The sequence below is a fragment of the Pagrus pagrus genome (genome assembly GCF_965226575.1).
Source record: "Pagrus pagrus genome assembly, chromosome: 9".
Lineage (NCBI taxonomy): Eukaryota > Metazoa > Chordata > Actinopteri > Spariformes > Sparidae > Pagrus > Pagrus pagrus.
The window spans coordinates 18,329,468-18,341,324 of record NC_140193.1 but is presented as its reverse complement, the minus strand read 5'-3'; the positions used below and the strand labels follow the sequence as shown (position 1 = coordinate 18,341,324).

Genomic DNA, 11,857 nt, shown 5'->3' with positions numbered 1-11,857 from the left:
TGACATTACCTAAAAGATGTTTTGTGTTGCAGAGATATCGACTGAAGTAATCATGCTAACCAGCTAGCCCTGGCCCATCCTGTCTTGTAATACCACTTGCTGCCTCAAGAGGCGATAGTGAGTCATTGTAGAAAACAAAGGAAAACAGCTGGAGACAGCTCTTGGCGAGTAAAGGGCAACCTGGTATCACACCAACTGGTGCAATAAACCCACCGGTCCATCAGGTACCTGTCACGTTTGGCCTTGCCTCACAGTGAAGACGACAGGGTCTCTTCCAAGGTCAAGTTACCAATAACAAACATGCTACGGCCGGTTACACTTTCAAAATAAAGGGACTAAAACTACTTAATATTGTGGTTTATAATGTCGCTTATAATACCTACTTCCTCAAATCAGTCCCCATTGGCTGTGCATAACACAGGACTCAAACCGAGTGAAAGTGCGAAGTCCTATGACAGTGTTAATATGTTTGCTAAGTTAGTTGTTTGTTGAAAGAAAGAGCTATGGCAGGGACTGTGCGTTTCCTTGTTATTTTAAAGGACTTTCTGGTGAGACGCTGCACCCAATTTGTTTGGAGCCTGACTTTGACAGGTGGCCAATTCTTACATAGAGCACCTTTAATGTTTCTGGGTGTTTTTTTTGTGATGAATGATCAAAGAGAAACTGCTAGTTATAAGCCCTCCGATAAGTTGGAAATCAACATTTTTCCACTTTCACGAAGTCTGTCACCGGAAAAACTAGGTCTAACTAAGTTGTTGCGACAATCTAGAAAATATAGCATCATCAACATATCCCGAATTGAGAACCTATTTTTAACGAGATAAAAAGCCATTTTCTAACACACTACATCCAGTGTCACCACATGTATCTTAAAAAACGTGCCATTTGTTGTTTGTTTTTCTGAGCTCTTCACAGAGTCATGTCAGGCCTTGGGAACTTGTCAGATATTCAGTTTGTAGTCACTTTAGAAAAGCTGAGCGCAGAGTCTCTCGGGGGAATCGCTCCAGTCACTCCCCCACCACCCCACCCCATGTCACCAGCTAGGAACAAAGCCGCCATAGTCAATTCTCCTAATTTCACTGCAGCCTGTCGAAATCCCGTTCTCCTTTTCTCCTTCTCTTCAACAAGTACTTTATGCGGGGATCAGTCAGGTCTGAGTCGCCCACAAAAACCTGAGGCTCTCGCTTCATCGTCTTTCAGCACCGAGTTTGACACTCCCCAACTCCCTGCCATTCAGGCGCCTGCACCGTGCAATTTGTTTCCATTTGTCAAACAGCAGTATCCATCACAAAAGAAAATGCTGGCACAACAGAAAGTTTGTGAACAACATTGTCTCCTCAACCCAAAATGGCCTTGAGACTAGTTATTTATTGGCCCATAACAAAACAGCCTTAAACAATCTGCACCACTTTCAGATACTTGTGTCATTATTCTCTCGGCCGACAATAAAACATCTTTAACTGGACACGTATCACATCCTCAAATCGGTATCACTTCTCTCTTAAAGTGTGCATGGGCTAACAGCGTGAATTCATCATTTCATTCACTGCCTCCACATTGTGCTGACTCTTATTTGTGTTTTATTTCTTTGGGATTAAACTTCATTGTGTGGACAGCCAGGTTTCTCAGACATTTATTTATTAAAGCTATATCAGCACTATGTTGACGCCATTGCTATTTCGCACACCTATTCAGATATGTCTTAAAATGGCCCTATTATTGGGCGACGTAGGAAGGTATCCGGTTAATAATACTTATTGTGCAAACTTTGTTGTCGCCATTCTTGTGCTAGCTGTTATCGAGGGGAGAGCAGAGAGGATATATGCTGACTCTGATGTAGATAGTGCCATGAGTATTCCTATTGTGGCAGCTGCCGTGTGGTGCAGTCCCTGATAGGGTTTCGGATGCTGTCAATGCTGTGTCAGGTGCATTAGCACCTCGGAGACCCATGATGCTCCAGCTGCTGTGTGCCTGAGTCTCCCCGGGCCCCTGGCCGCCAGCCTGACACCCGACACAAAGTAATCACAGATCACAGCGTTTAATCACTGAAACAAGCACTCCAGAGGACCCCGCTGTCAATATCCCACTCTCTCATTATCTGTTTGGATTGCACATCCACACTGTCAGATAAACAGAGTGGAAAATTAAGATTAAAAATATGGTAATTTCATTTCAGGCAGCAGGCTCCTCTCACTGGCCCATTATGCTATTGATTACCTCTGAATTCAATTTCTCTTTTCAATGTAAACTTTAATCTATTCGCGAGCCAACAATTCAACTCCCGCGGGGCTATTTGAGAGTAAGTAACCATTTAATATGACGCTGGCTGAAGATTCACTGGCTTTAATGAATTGTGTAAATCACTCAGCTTTTAAAGGGACTGATGTCCCGCAGTTCACGACCCAAATCTGGGCCTGGTTAAATACCGCCTTTTATACTGAGCTAAGTGTTTACTGACAGCCATCTCTGAATGTGTAATCAGCGGCTCTGCTCTCGTGTGTGTTAAACAGCTCTTTTCTAATTGAGCTGGTGATGACAAAATTACATTTTAATTGGGATCTAATCGTCATATTGCACCAGCAACATGTTAGAATAATAGCGGCACCGCTTTACCACCGTGAAACCGAATTTAAAAATCACTTGACTCAACGCAATAATCACTGGGTTGTTTTCCTTAAACCACTTACCAATTTGTAGCATCTTGGTCAAGACGGCTTGTAACCACTGACCTGAAGCAAACACACCATTCAGACGTATGAGTATAGGATGAGCAACAGCGGGAGGAAATGGTTAGTGAGTCAGTGTAACAGTAGACAATGTTTTAAACACAAAATGAAGACAGGGCTGAAACAGTTAAGAAATACTTTTATTATAATAAAATTATTATTTTATTACGGAATTTGAATTTCATTTGCTGTAAATAAGTGAGCATTTTGACTAAACAACTACCATGTACAAACACCATAAAACATTATCTTTAATAATACTCAATTAGTGTTATAACCCATACACAAAGAAATACAAAAAAAAAGAGTCCACATTTTTAAAAAGGTACAATATGTAAGAATTGGCCACCTGTCAAATTCAAACTCAAAACCAAGCCCCAAGGAAGAGCGCCAGGCTTTGAAGCCAGTTTAAGGCTTGGCCAAACCGTGTAATGACGTCATCACATGACGCACTGTGGCCCAAAAACACTTCTTCTCATAAGCTTACGATGTGAGAGAAGCGACTGTCAAACTGTGGATAAATTTTTTTGAGCATTACAAACCCAGAGACATGTCAAGTTTGACTGTCATAATATGAGTCATTAGCTCCGATAAAATGTGCCGGGCGCTAAACTGGAAGTTAGCATGCTCGGTCGGCAGATGTCTCCAGTGGGCATGCTCTATGGGCCACGCAACGCAGAAGTCAAGCATCACCAACACTGTATCCAGATCACTTGATATGTCCATGCTAACAACAAATAGGGGGCAGCATATCACCAGAGTAACCGCTAATTGCTGCTAACTGCATCTGCAGTAAGCTGGTTAGCTCAGTTAGCTATGCAGCTAGCAATCCGGACGATGAGAAGTGTTGGTGCTTACGCCGTTAGCACAGTAGCTTTGGACCAGGACAGGCCGTGGCTAGATGGTTAGCATGCTAACTTCACATAACGTCAAAAATGTTATCCTTCCCATTCTGTAGGTAATTTTGGTTATTACTTTTTATTTTTTTGTTTTCAACAAAAATTCTTACATATTGCACCTTTAAACAGCTTTAACAAGCTGTACTAAAATGTATGTTATAGCCAAAGTACAAACGTTTTTGAAGCAACAACAGCCCATTCATCACAAGAGTAAAGACAGAAAGATGAAATTACACTAAAGAAACATTTTCAGATGCAATAAAACTTCTGTCCCACTCTTCCTGGTGCATTTACAATTTACTGTTCTTTGCTGACAAGAGCTGAGGTAGACATAAAACCACTATCGTCAAAGTGCTGCAAGACTACTCAATTAAAACAGTGCAATTACAAAAACAAAAATCAATTGTCTGATTAAGGCACAATAATTGCTGAAAATCGGTGCCTGCTCTCAGGCCTTCCTCATCTTTTTAAGCATTTTCCAAATAATAAAAAGACCTACAAAACAATGTTTGCCTTAAAGGGACATTTAAGCCACCGATTATTTATTGCACCAGGATGAACACATCCAATATCTGCACTCTTTGGAGCACCAGTGCAGGATTGAAGCTACCCAAGAGGCCAGAACGCACATACATAAACATAGCAGGGTGTAATCAATAAAAAGCCGAGCAGTAATATGCTGTCAATAAAGGCACATCCTGCCTCGGATACTATGCCAATCAAATGCAGCACACACTACACTCTGCCTGCTGGGAGTCTAAAGACGTTTTAATACACAGTAAGGAGTCTAAGTACATCTGGTGAAAAGATCTGGTCAGTGATGGCAAGCGCGAGGGGGCGCAGCGACTCTCCAAACTGTCAAAGAGACGTCTCAAAGATGACGTGGATGTCCTTGGCATGGTGCACGTCTGTCGCTCGTTTTTTGTTCACGTAAACCTGGAAGCGGATCAGGGAAGCGGTGTCACAGAACACAAGCACACAGTCCAATCTAAGCTACGATCTGTTGAGGTGTGATTTATGACAGATCGAGTCAGAGCCGGGTGAAGGGATTTGTCATCCGCTGAAGCATGCAAAAGTGGCTTATTTAAGCTTGTAAACAACTGTGAAATCCAAAGGGAAGAATATATAATCACTGAGGTTATTTGTTTTGTTAGAGCTCATTTCTGCCTTCACAAAATCTTTGACTTCTCAATACAAAGAGGCTGAGACAGGATAGCGATTTCCAGTGACAGAAAGTTAAGTGAAAAAGAGGCAAAACTGGTGAAAACAGCTCGGCCTCGGCGTGAGATATACTGTCTACTCTGGGATTCTCTTTCAGCACGGACAAAGGCGCTAGAGGTTGATATCAGATTATTGAATGTATTTAAACCTTGACTGACAACTATAGAAACTTGACACACAACATGTGGACCATCTCAGTATTTAATAAGTGGCGCGAGACAGTTATGGATGCTGCGGTAATCTGATCTAAGGAGAGCACCCTACAATAAAGAAAAGAAAACGTAAGGGCTTGAACAATGTCGCTACCAATCCGCCAGTGTGCAGGGTAAGACGATACCAAATAATACCACAGTGTGCTGAGTCTTTGAAATCAGTATTTTACTCATTTCACTCCTCTGGCTGAGAAGATACAGTTCCGCTGATAAATTTGTGCGAGGGACAGAGAGAAAATGAAATGATGCCTACTTTTTCTTATTTCACAAAGACCTGTTTGAAGTTGCAATATGGTATCTGTAGTCCCAGACAGATGCACATAAAATGGAATTGAACAATGAATAGCCGCCTCTTATCTGCTCAGTGTCTGAAGGGGAAATACATCACAAATGAATTTTACAGGGAGGAAATATGGACATTCTCTATTACAGTAATCCCCATAGAAAGTTTATCCCAAATCGCGATGGAGTTAAACCCAATATTTCCAAATAGATATAGTGCAAAGAAAGCTGCTTTTCTGGAATCATCTCCAAAATGATCTCAAAATTACATTAGGAGGAAAAAAAGATGATACGGGGAGTTTCTTCGATAAAATCAGAGGATGTAAATCTACAAAGAAGACAATTTCTCTCTTGAAATTAATGTTATGGTGTTGCCATGCTCCAAGAAGGCACTTTAAATTAAAATGGTAATCAAGTGTCTTTGCATTGTCAGGGTTATGCACATCTTCTCTCGCCTAACTGTGATGTTTTGGAGGTGAGCAATGAAGTCAGGGAGAGTCTGGGATTAGTGTGCCACGGCTGGACTCTATTTAGCGACAGGGGATCACAAAAAGGTGGGTGTGGTTACCTGTTTGGCTGTGTGCAGCAGGGAGGCGGCCTCAGCTCTGCCTGTCTGTTGGACCATCTGGTAAAAGAGCCCATCCTGGTTCTGGAGCAGCACATACGGCTGGTCATACTCCTGGATCCTCCCGGCAGCCAGAACCTGCAATCACACAAACAATGCTGGGTGTGTGTAGGGAAAACTGACATTTCAGCTGTTTCCATGCTGAGTGATGCATGCAGACAGTGCAAGATGAATGGGGGAAACAGTAGTTCGAACCATCCATTTTACGTGACTCATGCAACAGCAAACACAGGTGCCTGTTTCTGCTCGACAGGGCTTCAGACAATGAGCGTCGCCTGTTAGCAGTGTGAAAGTCAAGTGCGCTGACTCCGACAGAATGAAGATCGGTGATTTAGCAGTGTGTTTATCCAGGCATTTCAGCGGCTCAGGGGTGGTCCTCAGTCAAATCCAACAATCACACCTTGAAGACGCTGTAGAAAATTACCATCATCTCTGTGTCATCACATGCTATATAAACCACACAAAGAATAGTGCCACTACAAGCAGTTTGGAAAAGACTGCAATTATATCACAGACAAATTTTAACAAGCTCGATCCCCTTAGAGCGGTAATGAGCAGTTTGTTATCGCTAAAGCCCGGTTTGAGGGAGTGTTTAGCGTGAAAGGGAGACTTCTGCAGCTGCCGTCATAATCGACAGTTTAGGAGGAGCGGGATACCGGGAGATGAAGTTTGTATCTTGGAAAACATTCTGCCTCTAAATGTGGCACAGCTGAGGATTTGGGCGAGGCAATTCAGGTGGGCCCCAATTTAGTTCTCCCGGAGTGCGGAACAATCTGGGGGCATTTAACGCGAGCGTAGGTGTGAAACGGTCCCCGCTGTGCGATATTTGGCGTTTCTCAACAGCCCCCTCGGTGACCGAGCAGCCACCAGGTCGTGCCCTGTCCTCCATAGACGCTTAACAAATGCTGCCACAAATGGCACTAATTGGCACCTCTGCAGGCAGTAGCAGGAAAGGGCCAAAGATCAAGTGGCACGAGCACGGGCTCAATGAGAGGGAACGCTGTGAGGGAGAGATCAGGCCGGCTGTCGCAAAATAGGGCAAGTGAATTAAAACTCTGCAAAGACAGGAAGGAGTGTTTGAAAGCTCCTGCTCACAGGTGTGTTTGACATACAGCAGACTACAAGACAAATGTATTTGCAGGCTGATTCGGCACACAACAGGAGTTCAGCTTATTATAGCTGATTATAGAGAACAAAGAATATCATAAAATGTTCAGACTAAAAGCTCCGGACACGACGTTGCCGATAACTTTATACTGACATACTAACTGGTGTGCTGGTTAATGGAAATTTACCGTCTTCTTACTTACCAGTATTCTGTCACAGTCAATGATAGTGTTGAGCCTGTGAGCAATGGTGAGGACTGTACACTCGTGAAACTTGTCCCGGATAGTCTGCTGGATGAGGCTGTCAGTTCTAAAGGAGCAGGGAACACAACACCTCAGCACAAAAAACTCTCTTCCTACACACCCTGAGGCAGGGATTTTTACTTAACACAGAACAATGGCTCATCAGCAGTGAGGTATGTGCAGCAGGTATGAAGGGTGAAGGGTAGCAGAGCTCCTTGAGTTAACAAAGGTAGACTTTTATTATTATCATTTTGTTTTATTAGACATTATTTTGTCTTATAATACTTTCTGATTTGATTTCACGTCATCTTTTGATGCTTACAAGTCACACTAAAAATGCAGTTGTTTAATTTTGGTGTTATTAATGTTTGATTACTTACCGACTGTTTACTGCAGTGATACTCCGATAAGCAGACTGCACATGTTCTAACGCTCAAATCACACGATTTAATCCTCTTCGTGACACTTAGTTTGATGACTGCCATGAAACCAGTTGTGACCATGAAGGAGTGCTTTTGAATGTTTATGACTGTGATCTCATTCATTGCAAAGTTGGCTTGCACACTGCAGGGCTCCGATATCCACATTATATCGATATTAGTTAATAAAAATATTACTGTAATTATAATGACGCATCAAAGTAGTGAAGTTTTGAGCAAACCTGCTCATCATCACCATGTGCGAGGCATCTTTTTGTTTCATGTTTTGCTAATTATCGATTCAGCACCTGCCCTTTATGGCTTTGATGTGTGTACACACCTATTTTTGCACAATAATTGTTAAGTTGACTTGTCTCAACATTAACCAAGACAAAAACAACTGTTCCTGAACAGGTCATAGCAGGGGTAATTATTATACTAGAAGACACTATTTAGCTGTATGTGTAAACATTACATTTAACTGTAATGAAACCAATATAATGGTGTCATGAATATTTTTCTTGACCTCAACAACAGCGGTGCAATTTAGACATTAAAATGTCAATAGCACTGTCAGATTTTTACCAGGCTTTAGACAAGTAGAGTGGCTGCTTGTACAACTCAGATCATGAGGATCATCTCCACTCCCCTGTGCATGTGGGGCACAGTCACCTGTCGTTTTCAGTTGGTGTTACGATCAAAGTTTGGGGTGCAGTGTGACAATATGTCTAAATTGGATTTACTGCTGAGGAACTAAGTACAAAATATTTATTTCAACCTGCTTGAGATCATTTTGGGTTGTTTTGATGTATTATGTTTGCTCAAAAACTGATAAAGGTCATAACCATTCATAAAGACTCCTCCATCTTCATGACAGGTGTCATGTCATGGTTATGACGGTGTCTCTTCAGTTTTATGCACACCCCTTTAAATAAAGTTTTACCCTCCTTTTACATACTCTTTTCAACACAATAATTAAATGTGTTTTTTGGTTGATAAGTCTTAAATTTCTACATCTTTTGAGGAGGGTTTCACTTATGTGCTTGTGCTTTATTTCCACAGTAGTTCTACAACTAAAAACTATCCAACTGGAGTATCACTAGTTTAAAGTGAACAAGCTGCTTGTGGAAACTGACTGACAAACAAATGACCCCTGACCTTGGGTCCACATTGGCTGTGGCCTCATCAATGATGAGGATGCGGTTTTTCCGGAGGATGGCCCTGGCCAGGCACACCAGCTGCCTCTGGCCCACGCTGAAGTTCGAGCCTGACTCCATGAGCACCGTCTCCAGCTTATTGGGAAGGTCCTCCACCACGGCCTTCATCTGCACCTGCGGAGAGGGAGAGCAGAGCCCCAACCCTTCATTACTCCTGCATAAAGGCTTCCTGTGGGGATGTCTTTAAAGAGCTATCCAAACACACCCATTAACTGCCTGGCACAATGCAGGGCCAGGTCCACTGATGACCTTGGCCAGTGCTCTCTTGTGGCCAGCCTCTAGCTTTAATCCAGGCCACCAAACCCATTCAGAGGCAGGACCAGGAGCTGAAGCCCTTCACTGTGGGGGAAGCCTTCATCCTGGTTGGCCTGACTGCCCAAACACATCTCCCCCAGCACTTTCAATGGTTCCCAGTTACAAGCCGCACATTGAGCTGGGCCCCATGGCCCTAATGGGATTTCCCCCCATGACTTGTGGCGAGCAGGGAGGCTGAATGGCAGCATTGTACGGGGGGACAGAGGGATCCCCCCCTGGGCCGGTGAGGGGGAATCATTCAGAGCCACGCTGGAGTACCTCTTGGAGTGCATTCCACAGGTCCTCATCTGTGTGCTGCCTGAAAGGGTCCAGATTCTTCCTCACGGTGCCCGTGAAGAGAACTGGGTCCTGTGGATAGATGGATATAGAAAGAGAAGGCCGTAGCCAGTTAAGATAATGACAAGGGGGAAGATGTATGAAAGGGTTAAGACAAGCTTTATAGAGCACCGCTAGGCAATGTTTGAGGGGAAGATGTTCACAAAGGGCCAGCTCCACTCAGGAGCTCTATTCAATGTTCCAGCCAACTATGCTTCAATAAGTTGATCTTTTTACTTAGAAAATCTGAGCTGTGCGAGGTTGTCTGAATAAATAATATGACACAAAAAAGGGCCATCTAGTCACTGTTACCACACAAAGAATTTCATACAGTAGCTGTATTAGAAACGATAATCTGAAAATGTCTGCCAAAAGTAACAGCTTTACTCTGTCAAACGCACAAGCGATCCTTCAAGAGGGGTTATCGCATCAGTTGACTACCCTCATGAAAGGACAGCCTCGGATCTCAGACAGCTAGGATGTCCGAGATACGTATTTATGGTGAGCCACACACCTGTATCACGGTTCAGCCGCACAGCCATCTTTAAGAGAGTAAATAAAGCTCTTTATTACAGTGCAGAGGAATGAGCCCGCGAGTCCACAGGCACTCTTCCAACATGCCACACTGTTTGTGGTAAACCTGATAAACAGGAGCAAGCCAGCGTCTCCTTGTGTCAGGTCAGATAGTTATTCATAAATCCTGCTCCAGTGTTGAAGTGATTTACTGAACGCTTACTGGGACTCTCCCAGGACGTCATAATGGGGCCGTGTCACCTCTCATGGTACAGAGCTGCTGCAGATAAGCCTCTCATACGGCATCTTTAGTTTAATCAATGAATCATTGAACCATAACACAGAATTTCAGACATTTAAATGGTTTTAACGGCCATTTGAAAAAGCTTTAAAGGAACAGATCAACCAAAAATGAAAATTCACTCATTATTTACCCTATAAAGTAGGGTGAGGCTTCATAGTCCACATAGTCCAAGTAAATGGGGACTTTGAAGACATAAGAAACAACTGATAAAACATATAACAGCTCGTCTGGCATAAGTCAAGTCTTCATTCTAGCTGAAGAAGGGGTACAAGCTCCACTGCACGTTGAGGGTGTAAATAATAGCTTTCCAAATAAATTTTAGACCTCAGGGCTTCCGGAGGCTTGGATTATGCCAGACGAGCTGTATGGAGCTGTTGTGTAGTTTTTTTTCTGTTGGTTTTTTACATTTTAAAACAAGTCCCCATCTACTTCAGTTATTTAGGAGAATGCAGCAGCGCTGTTTTGCTGTGAAGCTTCAGAAATGTTTTGTGGACTACAAAACTTCACCTGACTTTCCATCAGCATGGGGGTGAGTAGAGAATGATTGAATTTTCATTTTTGTGTGAACTAATCCTTTAATCATTTAAGGCTGCAACTAATGATGTTTTTCATTATCGATTAATCTACTTTTATAATTAATCAATTGATCGTTAAGTCCATAAAATGTCAAAACACAGTTTCTCAGAGCCCATAGTTATGTCTTCAGATTGTTTCTTTTGTCCAACAAAGACTCATCAACTGTCATAAATGACAAAGAAAGCAGTAAATTGTTATTTCAGAAGCTGAAGCCAGCACATCTTTGATTCTTTTCCTTGAAAAATGCCTGAAACGACTAATTGATTTATTTTCTTTTGATCAACTAATTAATTAATCAACTAATCGTTGCAGCTCCAATCGCAACAACAGAGGTGACAGACAGCAGCAAGCAACTGTCCATAACACAAACGGATAGGCTACCATTGTATCCTCATCGCAGCCCAGGCAATGCGATAACTCCAGTTTACTTAAGATATGAATCTAACCTCAAATCAAGATAGGACATGTTCACCTGGCAACTGTCAGATTAGACCAGGCGTGAGAGTAAAATACACAATGGGTGTAAAAGTGTCCTGCGTTGAGGTTACAGAGCTGCTGGTCTGAATGTGACTCACTATCCACGCCTTCATCTCTGCTCTCTCACAGGTCAGCGTCAGAGCCAGTGCGTCGACAGCAAAACATCATGCACTCATGTGTGTAAGCGCACAGCTTCATACACCCCTCAAATACAAAATCATGTCTCGACAAACCTTCATGTAGGTCAGAAGACTAACTGCTCAATTTTCACCCAGGGAAATAAAGCTTCCAGGACTTCATCCCTGCTACCTGTGCCTTAGAAACTGTTCCACCTCTTTACTTCCAATGAGCTTTTCCCTTCTGTCCCCAAAATACAGCCTTGTCATTAAGCCAGCTGAAGTCCCAAT

General features: G+C 42.8%; 1 protein-coding gene across 2 annotated transcripts in view; it reads right to left on the bottom strand.

Annotated features, from left to right (window-relative positions):
• Positions 1-2,900: 2,900 nt before the first annotated feature.
• Positions 2,901-11,857, bottom strand: part of LOC311262773 (ATP-binding cassette sub-family C member 4-like) — a 41,871-nt gene continuing 32,914 nt past the window's right edge. For both annotated transcript variants that reach the window (XM_084362480.1, XM_084362481.1), the window contains 5 exons: positions 9,524-9,613; positions 8,892-9,064; positions 7,276-7,381; positions 5,909-6,043; positions 2,901-4,561 (listed from right to left, as the gene is read on the bottom strand). In XM_084362480.1, coding sequence (XP_084218606.1) covers positions 4,484-4,561; positions 5,909-6,043; positions 7,276-7,381; positions 8,892-9,064; positions 9,524-9,613 — 582 coding nt within the window. In that variant the 3' untranslated portion in view covers positions 2,901-4,483. The remainder of the gene's footprint in view (positions 4,562-5,908; positions 6,044-7,275; positions 7,382-8,891; positions 9,065-9,523; positions 9,614-11,857) is intronic.